Here is a 24,629-nt window from a genome sequence, read left to right on the forward strand (position 1 = left end):
TTAATTAAGGCCAAACTATGACGATTATTTATCAGTGTTGTTTCAGAAAGGATAGTCTAAGGTACATATAGATGTAATGCATAAGTACTTGATAAAATTAACCCTCTATATCTCATCCAAATTATATAAATGAACTGTCAGAGGGAAAATCCATGAAGACATAGATGGTTAGTGTCAGGGTAAAACAATCTACTGTCTCATCTAGTTTATCAAGAGCCATTGGAAACTATCTTTGTTTCACAGAATTCCACGGGATGTTATCGTTTAACCCATTTTTATGTGTGGACAATCTATATATCCAACATTGTTCCTTCTCGAATAAGCGTTGTTGGATCAGTTTTCCGATTTTTATCTGTTCTATTTCATATCATTAGTAGTGTGGTTGACCTGGAGGAAATGTTCTGTGAGTTTTGTTGTCACTTTTTTGCACTTGGTGGTGCTGCGATGTTCACATATCCTTTGTTTGATTTTTCTACCAGTCATACCTACGTATTGTAGGCCGCATGGGCATGTTATTAGGTAAGGGTTTTAGTTGCTGTTGTAAGGTTGCACACACTGCAATCACCAAAGGGAAAGTGGCCTTTGATGTTGGGTAGGCCCCATGCGTTAAGTACAGTGGGTGGATTGCCTTGTTCTTTTTTTCTTTCACGTATGTTCACCAGTGTGTCTTTCAAACTCCTTGTTTTTCTGAAGGAGCATACAGGTTTCTCCCAGTGCTGGTTGCCAGTCTGGAGAATACCCCATTGGTATTAATAGAGCATGTCACCTGGTTTGAGGCAGTGCTATAAGTGGTGACACATGTCAGTGGTGTTTCTTCCACTGTATTTCATTTATCCTCTAGGAGGAGATCGCTAGGTTGACTGTGGGCACGTTTTTGATATGTGTTCAGTATTTTTTCTGAGTAGCCTCTTTCCAATAGTTTCTTGGTGAGGTCTGATGCTTGGGTGCGGTAATCAGTGATTTTGCTGAAATTGCGACGCAGTCTGAGGTATTGGCCATAGGGCAGATTTTCCCTCAATACCCTAGGGTGAAAACTCTCGAACCTGAGCAAATTGTTCTTAGCAGTTGGTTTGGTTTGTGGTGTGTCCTTGTCTCAAGGCTCCCATTTTCTTTAGTGATTACGACGTCAAGGAACACCATGCTATTAGTTTCAATCGCGTGGGTGAACCTCAAGTTCCTGTCGCAGATATTTATCCATCAGATGAAGTCCATTAACATATTGTTAGGTCCTCGCGAAATGACAAGGACACCGTCAATGTATCTCTTCCAAAACATAATGTATGAAGAGAAAGGGTTGATGTCACTCAGTATAAATTTCTTTTCAAAATCGAAGACTTAGAGCCCGGCCATACTCGGGGCGTAGGTGCTGCCCATTGAAGTCCTGCCAATTTGGAGGTACAGGTCCCTCTCAAATTCAAAATAATTTCTTTTCAGGGCTAGTGTAGAACATTCAAGGATGAAGTGTTTGGGTGTTCTATACGTCCAACCTGTCTCATCAAGTGCTTTCTTAGGCATCTCCAGGGTGTCATCTTAAGGAATACTGGTGTAGAGGCTTTCTATATCGAAGCTCACCAGGATCGTCGTCTCATCCACCGTGATATCCTTTAGGAGGTTCAATAAACTCTTGGTGTCTTGTAAGTAGGTTTCTGTGTTCTGTACCAAGGTCTTCAGAAAAAAAATCACAAAACTGTGATAGGGGTTCCAGGAGAGACCCTATTCCAGAGACGATGGGTCTGCCAGGTGGAGGGTTTTTCTTTTTGTGCAGCGTGCAAAAATAAGGGACTTTCCCTTCGCTATTTGTTAGAAAGTCAGCCTCCTGTTTTGATATATACCCCCTGGACTCAGCAAGGTCCACCAGGGATTTAATTTCTTGTTTCAGCTCAAGAGTTGGATTTGATGGTAAAGGAACATAGGGGCATATTAGCAAGACCGACGATAAAATTATCGCCGTTTTAGCGGCAGGAAACTGCCGCTAAAATGGCGATAATGGGCTTGCTAATATGCGTTATAGAATTCGAATAGAAGACCAGGTTAGATGTGCAGAACATCTAACCTGGGCTTATATTGGAATTCTATAACGCATATTAGCAAGCCCATTATCGCCGTTTTAGCGGCAGTTTCCTGCCGCTAAAACAATAATTTTATCGCCGGTCTAGCTAATATGCCCCATAGTTTTTCTCGTCGGCTAGTAAACGACGGCACTCTGTTTGATAGGATGTCTTGTTCTGCACTACTACTCCTCCACCTTTGTCTGCCTGTTTTATGATGAGATCGTCACAATTCTTCAGACTTTCCAGGGCCAGATTCTCGTCTTTAATCATGTTGAAGAAGGGTTGTTTTACTTCCAAATTTTCAATGTCTTTAAAGACGTCTTGTTTGAATGTTAATACCTCCAAAGGGATGGTGTGGGGTGGAGGTGTAAATGTGGATTTTAAACGTAAACCTGTCTCACTTTGGTCTTGGTTTTGTTGGTTTCTGTCGCCTTGTTTTTTGAAGAAAACTTTTAGCTTCAGCATACGAAAGAAACCAGACAACTCACAATGGAGGCTGAATTTGTCCCGTTTTGTTGTGGGGACAAAGCCCAGTCCCTTATTCAGAACCTTCTCTTCCATCATAGAGAGTGGTCTAGGGGCTAGTTTGGTAACTTAACCCTGCTGTTGCTTGTCCCCGCTGTGGCTCCTGTGTTTTGCTCCTTGTGTTGTTCCCCACTGGGTTCTCCTCCTCCCAGAGCACCTGGTTCAGTCCCTTTCTTCTGCCCCTTCCCCTGCCTAAAAAAAGCAGCCTGAATGTATTTTGTGGGAATAGGGGTTGTGGGAATGGTGGTTGTCATCCATACATTAGGTAATGTTGGTGTGGATTAAAAGGACCTTGAAACCCCCCATCATTTGAGCGTTGTATGCGGGACACATATTTTGGGGTCTATTTTTCCCTCTTTGTCTGAACCTTCCACTACCTGTGCTCGAACTACTGCTGACCGAGGAATCCTCACTACAGAGATATGAATTCCTATCTGTTCTCACAGGAGGGACATTGCCAGGATCTGAGTCAGGATAGGTTTTCACGTATGAAAAACGTTTAAGGTCTATCTGAAATTTTGGGACCTTCTGTTGGGTTAAATTGTCATTATATTCAATAATTTCGATATTTAACTCATCTAGTTTCTTTTTGTAACCGGTGATGGTGGTCTTGATATGGCTTTCTGTGAGTTGTATTTCTATCAACATGGTCTCAGATAGTTTATTCGAGAAGGAACAACGTTGGATATATAGATTGTCCACACATAAAAATGGGTTAAACGATAACATCCCGTGGAATTCAGTGCAACAAAGGTAGTTTCCAATGGCTCTTGATAAACTAGATGAGACAGTAGATAGTTTTACCCTAACACTAACCATCTATGCCTTCATGGATTTTCCCTCTGACAGTTCATTTATATAAGTTGGATGAGATATAGAGGGTTAATTTTATCGAGTACTTATCCATTACATCTATATGTGCCTTAGACTATCCTTTCTGAAAGAACACTTATAAATAATCGTCATAGTTTGGACTTAATTAACCATACATAAGATCAAAACTTATGTAATGAAATGTTAACCCAGTGAAAATTGAATACATGACTATGAGCTGTATTTGTGACAGAAAGCCTTCTTTACAGCTATATACACCATAAACAACAAGGTGTTTGCCCGTATCCCTCACACTAATACATTGCTATGTGCAAATATTGTGACACATAAACCTTCCTTCCTCCTTTTTTTTGTAGTTGTCTGCATAGAAATCAATGTTATTTTTCTGTTTTTCGTTCGTTTGCTATTGACAATGATCACTCAATTTTTTGCCCCTAGTCACGCCCCTTGTTTTACGTCAGCACGCGATGAAGTGACCGCGTTACACGTCACGTGTGAAGTACCCAGAAACACAACTTAGCTATTCCGGGTTAAATTCCACAGTGAAACTTACACAGAGATCCTCGGGTCTCCGTGAAGGGCGTTGCACTTAGGCTGAAAAGTGGGTGGCATGGTTTGACGAAGTGAGTATTTGTCAAGTGTGGGTGGGCTTCGCTTTGCCACGACCGCATTTGCATAAGGTACGTGTCTATAAAAACCACAATGTTGCCCTGTTTTTTTTCCTCAGAGTGGGACTAGAGCCAGCGCCTCTCCCCACGGTTTCCATGAGGCATGACTGAAACAAGTCTCTAGTAAGCTTGATCTCTCCACCACATGTCTCACAGCCTACTAGCAGCAATTATGCATGCATATATTAAAAAGGCTCCTACTGCAATGCTCACTTTTTAATAGGCAGTGAGACACCCAAAAGTATAAATGTTGAATGTGGGTCTGAAATCAGAAACAGGGGTGGTGTTTCACCCCTGTATAAGAATGGTTTAATTACACCATCATTGCGTGAATTCACGAATGCACTGTACGCCGTGCATGGAATGTGTGCAACACGGTGTGTACCACGCCAAAAAGCTCATATTGGAGCCACGTACGAGCGGATAACAATGACCAACTTATGGTCAAAGCACACGTTAATAATTTTAACTACACATGATTTTTCATTCTTTCTTTCAGGTTATTTTCCCTTTCACAGAAGGCTGAGAGTTTGTCACACTGTGAGTATTTGGTGTGGCTGACGACTGACCCAGAGTAGGGTGCACCTTAGTGTGTGGATACCGCTCGGGTCACTGATGAAAACCTGGTAATATCACCAATATGTTGAAACATGTAGACCACGATCCCTTTTTTCCTTTATATAGATACCACAGGTCAATTTAGCCTATCCAGGTATCTCACTTTGTTTTTAACCTTGTATTATTGCTCCATATTAAAGTCTTAGGGAGTTAAATAAAGACATATTTAAACACACTATTTCACTCACCTGCACCTACGTTGCGACTAACCTGCTCCACTGTAAGCAGGTGTTGAAGCACACCCGGGTAGCATTCGGCTGGGACCCCAATGATGAAGCATGTCACCAACTAGGTTGGTGAGTGAGGGGTCTTTCTACAAAGGAAAAAATATTTCCTTTGGTATCCTCATCGTATCTCGTTGATAGTTTTTTTATCCACAAGGTATACTCCTTTATTTGTTTATGACTTGTATATATATATATGGGGACTAGGAGTATTCCCTTTGTAATAAAACCCTTTCTCTTTGTGTTGAATAGAGATGATTGGTATTTCTTCATAACAAAGGTGCTGGGGCTTTACACTGTCTTGCGGTTGTTTAATTATCTATACATGGATATGCAATAGCGAATGGACTTTTGATGGACATGCCTATTGCCATTCATTTCATTCACCCATGCTCCTATCCTCTGCTGGTACCATCTTGCCCCTGACCATGTATTACTCTTGCATGTTCCTACTGGCTTCCTGTTTTTTCTAATAATATAGGATCCTCCTCGACTACTTGTGAGTTACTATCACTTTCTTTGAATTGGTGAGCTCGCTTCCATAATTTTTAACTGGGATTATTACTTCAACAGACGTATTGTTTGACTCAATATATCGAGGAGATGTAGTCGAGTGCATTAAGCTGCCCCTTTAGAATCTGGAGATCAAGGTTTGAACCCCGACCTCGGCATAAGACTCAGCAACTTGTCATTCTGGCAACTCACTTACCTCCCTGTGCCGAAATCTGTGTAAAACAGATATCTGTAATAACCCCTTGTATTCCATCCCTCAAGAAATTTACAATTTGCGTCGCAGCTAGGTTTTTGCTATATAAATACCAATAGTTGTTTTCTGAGGCGGAAGACGGGAAAACTCGCTCCACAGTTCGTATTTGCTGCTAATTGTTTTTTTATCGCTGCTAATTGTCAAACTGCCATTTTTGCACTTACTTTTTAACATTACGCTGCTGGTTCGCTATCCCGGGGACCCACGCTCTTGGGGATCGGGGGCAGCAACCCGACTTCCTGCTTGGGATGGCCGCCATCATGGAGGCTACAAGCAGGTAGCGGGCTAGTGGTTAAGCTCCTACTACTATAAATGCCAGATCTTAAGCGCACGTGCAGCACCTAGTTGTTTCCTGAGGCGGAAGCCGGGAAAACGTGCTCCACAGTTCGTATTTGCTGCTAATTGTTTTTTATCGCTGCTAATTGTCAAATTGTCATTTTTGCACTTACTTTTTGACATTACGCTGCTGGTTCGCTATCCCGGGGACCCACGCTCCTGGGATCGGGGGCAGCAACCCAACTTCCTGCTTGGGACGGCTGCCATCTTGGAGGCTACAAAAAGGTAGCGGGCTAGTGATTAAGCTCCTACTACTATAAATGGCAGATCTTAAGCGCACACGCCTTAGGCGCGCCTAAGGCAAGCCCGTCTGCGCCCGTCCGCGCCCTTACAAGCCCAGAGCCAGGAACCGCTGCCCAAATTAGGGCTATCGCCCCCCACCTGACCCGGGTAACTTACTCAACTAAAGCCCTGTTGGATATCAGAACTAGGGAAGTTGCCCATCTCGCCCCTACGATTTGCTGCCACAACGTTTTTCCTCTAAATCTTGAAGGACCAGTAGCATGCAAGACCTGTCTCTTTCACAGCAAGCTAAACACCTCGACCCGCCTTCCTGGGCAGACCCGTCTGACCTAGGCTATCTTAGCCCTAAATTCATCCTTCGTAACGTTAGATCCCTAGCCAAACATCCCATTGAAATCTGGGACATGATCAGTACCCACTCCCGGGAACTATGCTTTTTTACAGAAACCTGGTTAAATCCCACAAACCATCCTCAGATCAATCTAGCAATCCCCGACGGCTACAAATTCATTCATCTTGATTGACAGGGAAAACAGGGGGGTGGGATTGCAATTGTTTTTAAAAACTGTCTAAACGTCCAATGGACTGCCACTCATAGTACTGACAGTTTGGAACTGGGCTTTTTCAAACTAACTAGATTGCCGTCTGACAGCTGGAATGGTGCCCTGATTTACTGGCCCCCTGGACCTAGGACCCAAGTCAAGTCAAGTCAAGTCAAAAATACTTTTTATTAATTCTTTAAAAATCATAAAAGGATGGCAAACCATCATAAAATTCCAATTCTAAACATTATATGAACATGTGTATATAAAATATTTAATTATTAAAAAAATGTTTTAAAAAAAGTTATTCTTATTATTTTTTTATATCGTTTTAAAACATTGATCTGGAAGAAATCATTGGAAAGGGAAGCCATGATCATAGTGAAGAGTCCAACAAAAAGTTATATGTTTGCTAATCATGAAGAAGATTTGTCTAGTTCTTTTGCTGCTACTTTCCAAAATGTTATAACGCTGCAGGAGAGTGGAATTGAGAACCATCCAAGACACCTGATGAATGCAGCTCTGCATGTTCTGATCTGTTCTTTCTTTAAAATCTCCCGAAGAATGGATTTACGTGTTTTCAATAAAATAGGGCATATGCATAATAAGTGTAATAGTGACTCCTCCCCTTGACAGCAAAGGCGACATTCCTTCGATGGCCATACGTATTTCCATTGCGGGGTTAAATCTTTTGAGGGGAATGAAACCAGTCGTTGTAACATCAAGTAGTGCTTTTTATAGTAAGAAATATGTTCAGTCAGATACCTTTGCGGTTTTAGCCTCTGGTATGTCTGAATCACGACCCAGGCGTGATATTTTTTAGAAAAAGACTTTTTGTCAGTTGATAGGGAGTTCCTCTTGATTGCGGAATTTGCCGCGTTTTTAAATCCAGAATACGTTACTGGTGTTGACCAGACCCCTTCTAGCTGTAACGCCGACAAGAATTCCTGCAGTATTCTCGTCGTCAAGTTGGCTTGTCTAGCTTGACTTTCGATCTCAACCCAACAACGATGGGCTAGGGTGTTATCGTCTGCCTCCCTCATCCTCCAATAGTACTTCACTAAAGCACCTTGTCTGGCCATGATCAGGTTTTTTAAGGCAAATTCTAGACGGATTTGGTCTTGTGAGATGTGTAGCGGAATTGTAAACAATCTTTTGAAGAATACAGATTGTATTGTATTTAGGGTGGTTGCATCTTTGGTATTCAGGATTTCTGAACCGTACGAGATGGAGGGCAAAACTTTTGCAGCGATCACTTGAAGCAAGTGGCTGGTAGAACAACCTGTGACCTAGGACCCACTTCTATCATGAATTAGTTGAGCTGATCGCTATGCAAGTCTTAGCATCCAGCAATTTTATTTTGCTTGGAGATTTTAATTTTCACGGCGAAGATCTATTGAACCCCGATGTGAACAATCTCTTAAATAGTTTAAACCAAATCGGGCTTTCCCAACTTGTAACTGCTCCCACGCATTGGGCAGGCCACGCCCTAGACTTAATTTTTGCCAACATCGATCATTTATTCTGTCTTCCTCCCCTTCCCTTAACATGGTCTGACCACTTTATGGTCCCATTCTCCACTCGACGGCAGTATATTAATGTGCAACCTGGACCCGTAGCACGTACGAAACAACTTCGCAGACCTTGGAATAACCTATCTCTGGAGGTATTTGAGGCAGATTATCACGCACATCCTCCGGCAGATATATCAGTCGACCTTAATGTCTCGGGGCTGCTGAAGAACTTTAACACCAGATTAATGGCAGCTTTTGACTCCTTAATCCCCGAGAAAAAATTCTGTCCCTCCAAACAGCAATTATCTGCTCCCTGGTTCACTGCGGAACTTCGCGCTGAGAAATCAAGGTGTAAAGCCCGGGAGAGACGGAGAACCAGTAAAACCCTGTTGGACAGACAGACCTATAAACTATGCCTATCAAAATATCAACAAAATATAAAAACAGCAAGAAAAACTTTTATCCTAAAACAAATTGACCAGGCCACCAATTCATCGAAAACATTATTTAACATAGTCAAAGACTTTGTCTCACCCCAAGCCTGCAGACTGCCTCAAATGGAGTCACAGGAACTTTGTAACTCTCTTGCTACTCACTTTTATGAAAAAATCACTCTGATTTATGCCAACTTCCCCTCCTCCTTAGCCCAGATCTCAGCCTCTCGCATAAGTTCCTTAGAAACCAACCACCCGACGGTCTGCACTCTTAAACAATTTGAACCTATTTCTATAATTGAAGTCACAAAGCTGTTATCCTCGGCTAAATCTGGTTCACCTAGTGACCTTTGCTCCCCCAGAATTATGGCCCTCTTAAATTCATGTTGCGCCACGGAAATGCAAGGAATTTTCAATTGTTCCATCATTTCAGGCAAAACTCCCTCCATTTGGAAGGAAGCTTACGTTCGACCTATCCTGAAAAAACCGTCTGCGGACCCCCAGGTACATACTAACTACCGCCCCATATCTCTGCTACCCTTGTTGGGCAAACTACTTGAATCGGCCATAAATAGACAGCTGAGTCTCTATCTGGAATCCAACAATCTTTTGGATCCTTCACAATCAGGTTTCCGTGCGGGATTCAGCACCGAAACCGCAATCCTAGTGGTGACCGACTCACTGAGGCAAGAAACGGATGCCGGAGGATCAGCTATTCTGGTCCTCCTGGATCTCTCCGCAGCTTTTGACACCATCGCACACTCCAAGCTGACGGAGAGACTGCTTTCCTGCGGCATCTGAGATCAAGCCCTACAATGGCTGCAGAATTTTCTTTCTGACAGAAATCAAACAATCATGCTAGGGCCTTACCGGTCAGATAAGTTCTGTCTGGATAAAGGTGTACCTCAGGGTTCCTGCCTCAGTCGCACACTGTTTAATGTGTACATGTCCCCATTGGCTAAAATAGCAGAGTCATGTGGATTTGAGATAGTCTCATATGCGCACGACAGCCAGCTTATCTTCAAAATGAACCTGAAGCAGAATCAGAACGACTACGCTTCACGGCTGGTATGCTTGCCATTTCTAATTGGATGACTGGAAACTATCTCCAATTGAATCCAAGCAAGACCGAAATCATGCTAATTGGGAAAGCCCCTCTTTTCTGGGCCCATGACTGGTAGCCTCAAGAGCTGGGTGTCGCCCCTCCCCCTAAACAAGTAGTGAAAAATTTGGGGTTTGAACTTGACCGGGTTTTATCCATGAAAGAACATATAACAGCAATCTCCAGTTCCTGCTATTTCAGCCTTCGGCTCTTACGGAGGATCCTGCCCTACCTTCCCACCAAGCATCGCAGAACCCTAGTCCAGGCCATGGTGATTAGCCGCCTCGACTACGGAAATGCATTGCTGGCTGAATTAGGCCCGACGCTGCTAAAAAAACTGCAGGTCATCCAAAACACCACCGCACGAATGATTCTAAACCGTCCTGCGGGTTCACCTTCAGCCCCTCTGCTGCGAGACCTCCATTGGCTTCCGGTCGGGAAACGATCATACTTTAAGACCTGCTGTCTTACATACAACGCCCTAAACGGCAAAGGCCCCAAATACCTGTTAAGAAGGCTCGACCTGCAACCTTAGAACAAACTCTCTTGGGTTCCTGAAGATCCCCCGAATTCATCTCTCCCTCTCCGGGGGAAAGGCTTTTTCATATCTTGCCCCTCGCTATTGGAATATGCTGCCTATTTCCCTTCGTGGATTTACTTCCCTCAGTATTTTCAGGAAACAACTGAAAACCTATTTGTTCAGATCACTGTAAATTCACTCTTCTGTTACGTGTTTTCTTATCCTCCTTAGCTTTCAACTAGGTACAGCACCGAGATGCCCCAGGGTGAGTCGTGCGCTTTAGAAATGTCCCCAACATAACATAACATACATACATAAAACAATGGTAACTATATTAGACATAATGCCTGAATTCACGCTCTCATTTCTGGAATCCTAGAGTCAAATTGATTGCTATAGTTGCTGATTCACCAACAGTATCTTGAACAAGGCATTGCTCGTGTGTATTTTTAAAAGTTTTACCTGTGGACAGATATGTACAATAAGTTGCACTTTAAACACAGGTGCGGTGCTTACCGGAGAACCATTTTTTACTCATGTGTATATCTGAGATATACCAGGCAGCAGTTCCTGATGTGAGCTTTAAATAAATGTTGTACATGTTAGTCCACAGAATTAGCACTAACGCTCTGTGGTTCTTAATATGTGAGGCAGATGTATCTGAAGAACAGAGAGCCAATTTATAAAAGCAAAGATGGGGGTCAGTGCATTTGCACATCTCAGCAAAGAACCAGGACAGTGGGACAATGTATAACATGGTATGCCTTGGAAACAAAAAGAGCACAATACATGTTTTAGAATTTGAAACATTGATTGGCACGTTAATTGGCAAATTCCGTTTTAATTTGTCTATTTCAGCCTGGTACAGAAAGCTTTGAACCCAGACTGTGACATGGGATTATAAGGAATACAAATGAAATACAAATGTTTCCATCAAATTGTGAGCTTTTTTGCATAAAACACCATACCTACATTTAACCTAAACACTACTTGAAAGCTTTCCTACAATATATTGCACCCAATATTCCCTTTAAAATGAGATTTATTGGAGCAATATAGAGTCTATGCGCCTGATATAGATCATGCTAGGCGTGTTACTCCGTCACAATGGTGACAGAACTCCTGTTTGCCGAAAGACATATTCCATAGGAAAAAAATGGGATTTAAATTTCGGTGGCTGGGATATCCGTCACCATGGTGATGAGGTAACCCATCCGCCAAGACGTAAATCAGGCCCACTGTCCTAAAATAGATGACGAGTGTTAGAAATGGGGGTCTCTAGTTGGCAGAGGTAGGTACCTTTGTCTGAATAGGGGCCCTTGCTTCTAGTCAGGGTAAGGGGGATACACTTCTAAAATAACCCCGGCTCACCCCCTTGGCAGTCTGACAGGAGCAGACAAGCTAATCTCAGAGGCAGTGTGTAAAGCATTTGTGAACACATACAGTAATACAGTGAAAACATTACAAATGGACACCACACTAGTTCAGAAAAATAAGTAGTCTTTACCTAAACCAAAACAAGACAAAACAAAAATCCACAATACAGTATTAAAAATAAGACTTTCCAATGGTAGTAATAGTTCAGTTCAACGCAAGTTGTAAATGTGACACTTTTCTCAAAAGTACCTTAGAGGCGACACGCAAAGCAAGCAAAATAGCTGCAGGGAAGGTGATGCATCTGTTCCTTACACTCAGGGGAGGGTATGCATCTGTTCCTTACTGCGGCACAGGGGAGGTTATACGTCAGTTCCTTACTGTGTGGGGAGTTGATGCGTCTGTTTCTTACTGCGGATGCCAAGCGATGCGACAGTATTTGGCGCCTTGATGCAATGCATTGATCCGGTATGATGCATGTACTCGTGCAGCCGCACAGCAGGCTTGCGTCGGGATCGGTGCGGTGGCGACGTTTCTCGAGACGCAGCAGGCGCTGCGCCGCTTAATTCGGCGATGCATCGGGAAACCAGTGCAGATGCAACACGTTTCTTTGGTGTTGCATTAATTTACCAGCTCCCAGTGACAAACAGTCTACAGAGGTCCTAAACAGCAGCAGGCACTTCTTTTCAGGTTGAAATTACCAGCAAGGACATTCAGGGGAGCTGGTGGTGAAGTCTTTGTGCCCCTGAGACTTCAGAACAGGAGGCAAGCTCAGTTTGAAGCCCTTGGAGATCTTCCTCAAGATGACAAAGCAACAGAAAAGTCATTTTCTCCTCTACTTGGCAGCAAGTAGCCACTGCAGGCCAACCCCAGACAGTAACCAGCACAGGAATAGTATTCATCCTCAGCTTATCCGGCTCTTCTCCTTGGTAACGGGTAGTCTCGATTCCCAGAAGTGATCTAAAAGTCTGGGACCTGGGCCCCTCTTTTTATACACCAACATCCTTTGTTCTCTGAAGGCAGAGAGTGTCTGTACCCAGCCAAAACCAGTTCTGTGGGGCACTTTGAAAGTGCACAACAACCTCCTTTGTCAGGGTGAGCCCTGGCGTCAGACACACCACCGGGGGGCAAAGCTGTCATTGTGGAAGGCAGGCACAGCCCTATTCAGGTGAAGATTCTACTCCTCTCACCACTCCAAATGCAGACCAAGTCTATTCAGCCAAGCCCTGACTTATCAGACTTCTAAGGCCACAGCCCTCTCTAGCCCCCTGTCATCCAAAAGCCAGACATGCAATACACAAACCTGGCAGAGGCACACTGGATGGTTAGCAAGAACATACCTACTTTCTAAAAGTGGAATTTTCAAACACAGAATGTAAAAATCGCCCTCACTGCATCTTAACATTCTGAGTTCAGGCATACTAACCTTTATTTTCCTATCTTGCTCCTGGGGTCAGATGGGACTGAGGCTCCTTTGGTCGCTTCCGCAGTTGGTAGGTGGGAGACCGTGCCCATGCAGCAGTTAACTTGTGCATACTTTTCTGTGGTGTGTTTGGGGATATGAGGACAGGCAGAAGCCATCATTGCGCTGATGCCTCTCAGTTACACACTGTCTGAGATAGTCTGCCCAACCTGTGGCACAGAGAATGCCTACAGTGTCTCCCATTAGTAAATATTTTCTTGCTGGGATGGGTCTTGGCATAAGAGCACACACTTCCATCTCTGTGTCTGCCTGCTCATTACCTTGGTACTGATCTTGCAGACCTGACCTGATCCGATAACCCATTAACGACTGCCTGCAGCTCGTTTCGATAACTCAACTTCCATATGTTGCAGCCCTTACCCGAACACCCATCCACTCTATGTTACAGCCTAGGCCATCATCAGCTGCCTTCTTTTGCTACTTCAATGTGTTATTTCAATGTTCCCAGTGTATAGAAGTCAAGCCCCAAATGGGGGGCCCACAAATATGTCTTGGCTTGGGTCTCACAAATGCTGATCTCAAGTACCTGAAAGGCAACTATGCTTTATAAAATTGTTAAATGAATACATAAATACATAAAGGATAAATAATACCGCATAAGCAGAGTCTTACCTTGGTAAACTGAAGGTAAAAATATGGATCGTCTTCTATAATAAGGAAGTCATATTCTCTTGCAATCTAAAAAAGGGCAAAACTAATGTGAACTTTTGTATGAAAGTTTTGGTAAAATAATGCATAAGTGAATGACTTTGATTAGATTGAATGCACCTTCTTAGCGTGCTGTTTGTTTCTGCAAATAAGTCACACACATATAATCAAACTTACGCAAATATATTCATGATGTTTATTCATTTCTGCTGACCACATCATTGCTACCCGCTATTAACAAATACAATTTCCGGAAAGTTAATGATTGCATGTTTCAACCCCTTCTCTCTCCATTTCATAATGTTTATTATGCACATATTCAACAGGCTTCTGATAACGTCTTATACAATTGTACGCAGTAAGTCATGGGTTAAAGAGGACCTTCATGCCAGTGATGCCAAGACAGAATGCCCATGACGTCAGCACGCACTCTAGCAAATGTTGCTGTGAGGTGAGTGGCCTTCACTTGCTGCTGCATTACTTGTGCTTATTCTTCTATATTTACAGTGGTCTTGGTGACAGAAACAGCAGTCTTGCTATTCAGACGAAACAATAGGCCAATTGTTCTGAATCAGGAATAGAGTCGCCCAACCTTTAACCTCAGACTAGGTGGTTTACTTGCTAATCTGCCAGACTTCGTGCCTAGAAAGAGCACATGAGGGTGTTAATGATAAAAATATATTAACCATGCTAGAATATTTTCCGCTGCTCACATTACTCACTCACTTTGGAATGCCTTATTCTTTATATTTTTATGTAGTTACAGTTCATATTGTGTTAGTAATACTAGGATTTTAACATAAACATTTTATAATGGATATTCTGTTTCCTACTGTGTTATTCATCGAGGCAAGAGGATTAGGGTTTCTACTAATTGTCCCTGTATTGTATCATGGGGTTAATCGATACCAGAAATACAGTTTACACAAACATTGCCCAGTGGGTTGTGTACTGTTTGCAGTCCAACTGGTTTCTTATTCGAGTTGTGCATTCAGGAAACATGGTGCATTGATATGCTAACTCCATCAAAAGATTTTTATGTCCTGGAAGTACCAGCTGCGCCCTCTAAGAAAGGGCATGCCAGGGGGGGGATTGCCTGCTTATTGTCAAATAAAGTGCAATGGAGATTCTCCCATTATATTGATCCTAGTAGACTTTTCCACACAATAACTCTAGAAAATCTGTTCCATAATGGTGAAAAATATCCTATGGTAATTTTTAATGTGTATATACCCCCTGAGGAGCGTTTTAATGATAGTTTGCAGCAGGTTCTCCGATATATTGAACAGATAAAAAATTCCCCATCTTCCCCTGTAATTTTGCTTGTAGGTGATTTAAATTGCAAAATTTCAAATGCTAGTCTGAAACTCTTCAGGAATAAAGTTAAGATAGAGGTTCATTTTATTCCCCAGACGCTTTTCCCTGAGAACTTGGTGACAAATAAAAGAGGGAAGATTTTGTTAAAAGAATTAGCGATTGGGGATGGTATTATTTTAAATGGAAGATTTCCATCTGACGTCCCCGCTAATTATACTCATAAATCCCCCTTTGGGTCGTCAATTTTGGACTATGCTATAGCAGACTATGGCCTGTTTCCCCATATTCTGGACCTAAAGATTATACCTACGTCACTCAGCGATCATAGTATATTGTTTTTAACAATGTCTTTAAATTCTTTGAATACGGCGTCTTGGTCGCTTAATGGCAACGAGGCTACCTTCCATGCCTCTTCTGGAAGGTGCTTCTGGAACGTTGCCGCCATTAATGGGGTGCAGGACCTATTGGCCGATACCCTAATGGTAATAAACGAGTGGAATGGTAGCGAATTTGTTTATTTTGAAGAATTTATGCGAAAGATTTTATTGTACGCAAAAAAAACTGTTCCCCCTAGGAAAGGAGAGGTAGTCCCCAATACATTGCGTACCCTGAATAGGGAAATAAATAAACTAGTTCGCGAACAGTATTTAGAAAGGGTTCTGGAACGTGGGAAAGAAATTGCCAGGTTAAAAAGAAAGAGAAGCAGACTCAAGCAAAAAATTAAAAAGGAAAGGGAGGATGAAGTTTGGATTAAACTAAGGGAATCTGCTGTACATGGTAATATTAAAGACTTTTGGGCAATAATTGGGAAGGGATGCGGTACGCGCCATACCCCCACCCCCATTCCTATACCAGAAGAGGTATGGTCCTCTCATATCCGAGAGCTCTATGCAGGGAACGGGACCACAGGTATTGATAATTCCATATATGCTGCCCCTGAAGACCTGGTTTTCCTTCCCTCAGAGAAGGAAATCGAGACGGCTATAAAAAATATGCGGCCCTCTGGGGCCATGGGACCGGATGAGCTTCCTATGACGGTCCTCAAACAAGATCCCTTAAGTTGGAGCAAAATTTTGTACCCCTTGTTTAAGGCGTGCCATCTCTCCAAATTTGTTCCTGCGTCCTGGAGAGGAAGTATTTTGGTCCCTATCTTTAAAAAGGGTATAAGGGATAGCCCTAGTAATTACCGCCTGATTGCACTCCTCGACTCCATCGGAAAGGTCTTTGCGAAATGTCTCCTTAGATCTCTTTCTGATTGGGTCGAGGACGGCAATATTTTGCCGTTTGAACAGACTGGTTTCCGAAGGGAGCATGGTACGCTAGATAACCTGACCGCCCTTCAGGTGATCACAGATAAATATGTCCAGGTGAGAGGAGGAGTGGTATATGCCGCCTTCATTGATTTCTCCACAGCGTTCGATAAAGTAGATCGTGGAACGCTGTGGAGAAAACTGGCGACGCTTGGTGTCCCTACCCCCCTGTTGGAACTGGTGCGGGCTCTGCACACTGAGACCTGGTGCAGGGTCTTAACGGGGGGCGAAAGGGGGCTTTCGGCCAAAATACCATCTCGGAATGGCCTTAAACAAGGCTGCTTATTGGCACCCCTTTTGTTCTCCTTATATACGGCTGACCTCCCTGCTGCCGTGTCTGCCAGTGAGGGGATTGCCCCGATGATAGGAGGGACTCCAATATCCTGCCTGATGTATGCCGATGATGTTCTGATTCTTGACTTGACTCCAATTGGTCTTGCAAATCGGCTACAGGCTCTACAGGCCTTCGCTGGTGAGCATTACATGAAGATTAATATTACCAAAAGTAAAGTGATGTGTATAGCTGGTAAGAAGAAGTGCCGCTCGACAAATTACGGTTGGGCTATTGGAGGGCATAGATTGGAGGTCGTAACTTCCTATACTTTTTTGGGAAAAATATTTTCGGCCAATATGAGTGAGAAACTCCATATAGAGCACTGCTCCCGCAAAGCTCTTGCCCATGGCAATGGGTTAAAGTCCTTATACCAGGCAACGGGGAAAAGACACTTTTCCAGTCTTCTAGAAGTTTTTAGAGTAAAAATCCCCGCAACTATCTTGTATGGTATTGAATTAATAGAGGTGAAAAACTGGGACTTCTGCCATAAGATTGAGGGGAAACTCTTAAGATCCCTCTCGATTCTAAACAATGCTTGCCCACTAGCCGCCTGTAGGCTTGACTTTGGACTCAGGAGTTCCTGGGTTCAGGGTCTATGCGCCCTAATAAGATGGGTGGCCAGTTTGGCTAGAGCGCGAGATGGCACCCTGCGAGTTCTCCTCAAAAATGAACTTTTGGGCAATTTTAAAGAGTTCTCTAAACTCGTAAGCAACTTTAGAAGGGCTGTAAAGATACTGAAACTTGATGAAAGTGTTCTATTTTCCTACTCCTCCACGCAGTTAAAACATGTCCTCAAGGAGGCTTCGTGGGAGTTTTGTTTCCTCTCCGATAAAAAATCAGTTGGTGATAAAAGGAATGTGGAACCTCTCATCTCCTCCTATAGGTTGAAACAGCCACAACCCTATGCCCTATGGAATCTACCGCATGGGATACGTAGGTTTTGGTTTTTGTTACGCTATGATTTAATTCCACTTAATCTACTGTTATCCAAATGGCATGGCACTTCTGCTTTGTGCAATTTATGTAAACTGAACACCCAGGACTGTATGCATGTATTATTGATTTGTCCTATGTTACGTAATTTGCGCAATCGATGGCTAAAAGTAATTTGTATCCGCCTTAGCATTGTCACTTTAAAGGATTTCCTTCATGCACTTTATTGTCCTCCGAACGAAATGTTCTGTTCTTATATTTTTAACTTTTTTAAAGGATTTTTAGCTATTTATTAATATCCCTGGTGATATTTTGTCTGTCCGGCTTTGTTAGATTGATTTTCTGATGTATAGCTATGACGGGTTGAATTTTGTTTTTAAATTTTTGTATTTTCTGTGTATTTGTTGTTGTGTATTGCATATGTTTATGTGGCCCTCTTGAGAGCCAAAACATAATAATAAATTTGAATTATTCGAGTTGGCACATTGAAGGGATACATTTCTGACCGCCGCCCCAATGGGATCTCAGGGATTGGCTATGCCTTGAGAGTGACAATGAAAGAGATATTCAATGATGAGAAAGAAAATTGGGTCTGAAATGAGGAACAATTTATAAATGCTAAAGTTAACAAAAATAGGTAAACAAGAGTTTGTTGAAATAAGAGGGGAAGCTTCCTAAAAAAATGAAGAGATACCCAGTCATATATTACGCAGTTAATTCATGCATAAATTACACTTTTTGATCCTGGCCTAACTCAGTAAGATTATGGAGGAGCCGATCTTCTGGGTTTGGTCAAAGGAAAGCAAAGGTTTGCCATTTACTTTCACAATCAAGAGCAGATTTGCCCTTAAGCTTTCACAGTGCACAGGGATGTATAAAGGACTGATCGTTTCATATAGGCTCTGAAATATGTTAATATTTATGATATTTATGGGTGAATATTTATTTAATTCAGTTATTTTAGTTTAATAAACGGGATTCCGTTTTAAGGAGCACATTACAGCTCACCTCAGATAATTGCAGAATGGTTTACACTTAACATACTATTTCAATTTTCTCTTTAATTTCTAGAAAAGTGAGGAGTAAATTTAGGCTCGGTACCATTGAAAAATGTAGAAAGATTGTATGCAATACCCCAGTATATTTATGCTGCCTTTATCATGTCAATTTACATTATGTGCACAAATGAATTTGTAAGGATCAATTTATAAGACAGAGAGATGGCATCCCTGTTCAGTTCCTTGGTTGAAAGCCTTCTGAATTCAGTCAGCCCTCTCACAGTTGGGACTTAGGACCTCATTATGATGTTGGTCGGACCACCACCGATTGGCCATCAGTGGCGGTGCAACTGACTGACAGCCCTTCTGTCCGACTGCTGCATTATGATGAAGGTGGTCAGACCCTGAGAGGTCGGGCAAAGACTCATCTCGGACAGGATCTCAGATCCCGTTGGGGCGGTGGTCAGAATTGTATCCCTTGAATGTTGGCAGTGCAGAGGCAGGCACCACGGGCGGGGTTAATATACCTCTTTCTGACAGCTCTTTCATGTCGGATAGACTGCCAAGAAAAGGCTGAAAGAAAGGGACTTGTGACCCCAAACAGGGCCCCCATCCATCGTGGGCCACATGTGCCCCCTCCATCGTGGAGCACATGTAGTTCCCCCGCACACCATCATGCACCGGGTGTCACGCACACATTGCATGGATGTGCACAAAGTGCTCATTTACACTGTGGCTTGTGCGGTGTTCCTTTTCCTGGGCCACAGCACAAGCTGCTGTGTAAATGAAATAAAATGAATTAGGTAGGAAACCCTATATAACCTTGGAGGCTTGAGCAAGAAAACTAAAAACAGGTAACAGTGCCTACAAGGTGTAAATGATCTCTTTTCCACCGCTAGCCTGGTGGTCACATCAAAATGCAGCGGTCGGACCTCCAACTGCTTGTCGGGCGGTCTCCTGACCGCCGCGATAGCTCTTGGCGATCCGACAGGCCACTATCTTAATCAGGCCCAAAGTTAGCCTAGTCAGAGGCTCATTTGACATGGAGTGATACAATTTGATATTAATTTTACTTTCTCTGAGTAGAGTTGATAAGGTATATTATAAGCATGAGGTTTCTGCGGCTAGTCTTTCTAATAATAAAGCGGTTCAGATATGGCCTCTCAGAATTTAGCCTCCTGATCAAACTATTGGTTCATATTTTACACTGTACTTACAAGCACTTTTGACTTATAGGAGGCAGGACCTTTTAGCCTTTACCTGTTTTTGGATTGGTTATATAATTGCTGTGGTCAAGGATGTTTATAAGATATGAGAAGAACACATAAAAACAATATCTAGCAGCTTAAGAAGAATCCTAACTTTTTTAAATAGATAATGCCGGGAAGTCTAAAACTTCTATGAGCATCGTTAATTTTCTGAGTAGCTTTAAACATAGCTTCTACTACCATAAAGTACTCGAAAGCATTTTTTCCTCCTATCAATTTTTGGAGGTTGGTTAGGCAATCCCTTCAATAGCCTTCATTGCAACTGGTCACCTCTGTAAAGTAAAGCAGAGAAAAACTCATTGGGCAATCACCTTTGTAATTTCCCCCTGGGCAATGTCCGCAAGAAAACCTCCCAAAAATCACCAGGAGAAATGGCCGGTAATTACTGAGACATGCAGATTTTTACAATAGCAGCAAAATCTGCATGTTCTTTCCCAATATCCTTGGATTTATAATAGATGCTACTTATTGCACCCATAAATTCCAACACCTGTGGTGCAGTAGCAGCTGCTACCGTGCAGGGGTATTGGGGCGGCGGAGGAGATGAAGGGAATGAAAAAAATAGGACTTACCTGGAATGGCCAGGTGCCGCCTCTCCTCCATTCCCGTCCTTGTCCTCTTCCTTCTTCATGTCTATAGGCACACAGGCTACCCTAAGCCAATCACAATGCTGCGATCGCAGGTGGAACATTGGACCTTGGCCTGCTGCTACCAAAAACCTTGAAGGTCAAGCCCTAGAACCAACTGTTTGTATTCATTTATGGATTTTCTCCCATAGGAAATCATTGTGCCTAAACGAACAATATTTTCTGAACTTTGATAAATCATAAGAAATTAAATACTTACCTGTGAGCAAAGTTCTTAGTCTGAAATAATAAATAAAAATAAGTATTATTTTTGTAAATTGGTCTCAGATTTATTCTTGAGTATGTGTCATATTTATTGCCTCTGTAGTACAACACCTGCTTAACACTACCCTCTGATAAGTCTAAGTGCTCACCCACACTACCATTAATAGAGCGTTCATATTATCTATTTTTGCCTCTGTATACTAATCTGGGTCTCAATGGACACTTTGCACAGTGCACTTCATTTTAGTACACTATATAGAGTGCCAGCTTCCTACACAGAGCCAGTCAGAGCCTCATGCACCTAGTCACAGACTCAGACACTCATGCACTCACTTACAGACCCACTCAGAGTTGTATGCACCCACTCACAGACCTGATCAAAATCTCACACACCCACTCACAGACCCTCTGTCAGGAATCGCCGTTGTTAGCGCCTACCTACCTGATATATGGAACTACAATTCCCAGAAGGCCTGCTTAGATGGAGGTGGAGCATGTGTCTATGTCACGACGCGCCGCTCGTAGGAGTACGTGCGTAATTCTGAATTGTTTGTTGAGCTCTCGGCGGAGAGGGGATTTGGTCCGTGTTGTTGAGTTCTTGCCTCAGAAGTCACCGCGTTGCTAGTGCTCGGCCGAGCACTTAGAGCCTGAAGATCCGTGGAGCGCATTCCGTTTTGGAGGATTCAATTGTGGAAAAGGATTTCAGGTATTTTCCGGAGACACTCTTACAGGCGTTTCTATCCCGGAAGAATCATTTTGCTTGGAGCGGTGAGGAAACCACTACACTGCTAAACGGGTGCTACTACTCTAAAGCTGGAGTACAGCGTCCTTTTTTTTGTGGTTTGTTTGCTGCAAAGAGATGCTTTGAAAGGAACAACACTTCAGTAGGAATAATTCTTCTACTGAAATAACACTTTCGGATTGCTTGATATACTAACTTTGGGAACAAGACTTGTCCTTCATATTACTGGATTTACCTTAAAGCGCTGAACTGAAGCCTCTTTTGTTTTTTCTGATTTTCATTACCCAATCCCATATAGCTGAACCGGTATGTATGGTGGGCTAAATGAAGAGGTGAATGTTTTGGTTCCAGGCAGTGTAGGATGGTAACCTGTTGTTTCTTTTTGTGTTTTTGGAAATAGTTCCATGTTTGACTGATCATTGGTTGGTTCCTGAAGCAAGGGACTGTTGTGGTAGACGTCAACGTGGATAAGGTAGTTCATGTCCTAGTGAGACCAATTTAGAGTAGTGTTGCATGCATTTGTATTTACCTCAGTGTTCCTTGTATTTTAGGTTCTTCTCCCCGCCGTTCCCATCCTACCCTTCCCTCATTTGATGGCCCTAATACTCAGTAATATTATTAGGAGTTGGGGATGTCGAAAGGTGGACCCCTTAGTGCATCATCCAGACTCTGAGGAGTAATAACCTGACACAGTCATGCACCCGGTCACAGACTCACTTAGAGACTCATGCACCCACTCACACATCTGCTGAGACACTCATGCACACACTCAGACACACTCAGAGACTCAAGTACCCACTCAGACAGTGTCACACCCACTCACAGACCCACTCAGAGACTTATGCATCCACTCACACACCCACTTAGAGATGCATGCACCCACTCACAGACTGATGCACCCACTCACAGACTCACTCAGACACTCACATACACTTATAGACCCACTCAGACACCCATACACCCTCTGACAGACCTTCTCATAAAGTTGTGTACCCACTTACAGACACTCTCAGAAACTCATGTCACTCACAGATTTACTCAGAGACTCATGCACCCATCAACAGACCCACTCAGACACTCATGAACCCACACAGACTTACTTAAACACTCATATACTTACAGAATCTCTGACAGACCTACTGAGACAGTTATGCACCCACTTACAGCCCCACTCAAACACTCATAGACACACTCACAGACACTCATACATGCACATAGAGTAATTTAGATACTGATGTACCCAGTGTGATGCACAGAATCCCTTATATATTTATTCATTTTGAATGTTAATATGTCTAATGAATGTCTGCTTTAGTTTTGCGTATTCACACATTTTTTATATTTTTTAAAATATTGTCAACATTTTGGGAAATATAGTGGCTCTATTGGGAAACAGAATACAAAGAATTCTCACAAAATGTGAAAGTGGAGGAGGGTCCAAGGGACAATTTAAAGACCTACTACAGCATAAATCCCCTTATCCATATACGCTTTACAACAGATACTGAGGGTCTGACGTTCCGTATATACACAACTCTAACACCCTAGACAAATGAAACCTCCAAATTGACTACAGTGAGTGACAAAAGAAAGGTATAATTCCCATCACCCACCTAAGGTGGCTTATCATCATCTGGGAATTCAGGACTGAGCTGAGAGGACCAACCACTCTGATGGTAATGGTGGTCACTCAGTTGTCCCAGTAGTGAAACAAATGGTAGGGTGATGGTTGCAGTGCAAAAATTAAACAAAAAAGTGCTATTAAAAATGGCTATCCAGATGCTATAAATTTTATTCTGGCGCTATCGTGATGCCATTGATAAAACCTGTGCGTAAACAGTTTAACAAATAACTGTTAGATCGATGGTCTACATGTTTCGGCTATCTGGACTGTGAGTCCAAGCTCTCATCAGGACCCAAATACGCTACTGCAAAATGTGATAAACAATACAAACAAAAGAGTTTAAGATTTCCACCAGTAAAGTATACCATACAACCTGGTCTGCTCTGTATGTCCCAATGGAACTGTTACAGGTAAGAAACCCGGATAGTTATGGGCATGCACCTCACCTCGCCTGGCATCTGCTCAGGTAAAACCGACGGACAGAGCGGTGCCTCAATATCCTGAGCAGATGCCAGGCGAGGTGTTAGAGTTGTGTATATACGGAACGTCAGACCCTCAGTATCTGTTGTAAAGCGTCTATTGGGAAACACCCTGTTTTCGCCTGGGAAGGGAACTCCATCACTTCTATAGATTTCATGCATGTCAAAGCACAAGTTCTTGTTGTAGATAGAGCCCATGTTATGGTCTCTGAGAAATGAAGAAACAGTTTTATTAACATATGTCCTGGCTTTGTCAATCTGCGAACAAAATTGATTTGACAACTTCCATTCCTGCCTTGGCATACGTTGGAGAATACAAAGGCAGTGTGAGGGAAAAGTGTCATTATTTGTACAAAGGTGTCCTTCATCAGGATATCCAGTCCTACCCCAGTCAGTGTGCCTAGGTTATTACCACCACAGTGCACTATCATGAGGTCAGGGGGCTGGCAATCCATAATGTTTCAAACAAAGGTAGCAAGTGATGACACTTTAATCCTCTCTGGCCAACCCAAGTAATGTCCACATTAGACAAACCCAAGTCCCTATCAATGCCACTCTTTCTAACAGACTCTGTACCCCAAAATACAAAGCTGTGGCCCAAAAACCACACACTAGCCATTTCGAAGAGAAGCAGCAGTAGCAGACAGGAGAAGGCTGGAGTTAAATGAGACAGATTTTAAAATGAAAGGCAGTTAAAAATGGAGGTGTGCTCTGGGTTTAAAAAAACTACTTGATTGGATGCTGCGAAGATGCAGGTGGATCAAATTTTGAAAGGATAAGTAACTAGATTTGGGATTAGCTCTGGTAAAAATAAAACATTGTAATGCAGACTTAGATATGCTTCTAATTCTGTACTGTAAACCATGTCTGCTGCAGCTCTTTTTGTAACTT

General features: G+C 42.7%; 1 protein-coding gene across 1 annotated transcript in view; it reads right to left on the bottom strand.

Moving 5' to 3' along the window:
• Positions 1-24,629, bottom strand: part of LOC146862603 (kynurenine/alpha-aminoadipate aminotransferase, mitochondrial-like) — an 829,492-nt gene that overhangs the window by 153,432 nt on the left and 651,431 nt on the right. Inside the window, exon 8 of the mRNA XM_085641832.1 lies at positions 13,847-13,912. Coding sequence (XP_085497958.1) covers positions 13,847-13,912 — 66 coding nt within the window. The remainder of the gene's footprint in view (positions 1-13,846; positions 13,913-24,629) is intronic.

The sequence above is a fragment of the Triturus cristatus genome, chromosome 2_2 (genome assembly GCF_964204655.1).
Source record: "Triturus cristatus chromosome 2_2, aTriCri1.1, whole genome shotgun sequence".
Classification (NCBI taxonomy): domain Eukaryota; kingdom Metazoa; phylum Chordata; class Amphibia; order Caudata; family Salamandridae; genus Triturus; species Triturus cristatus.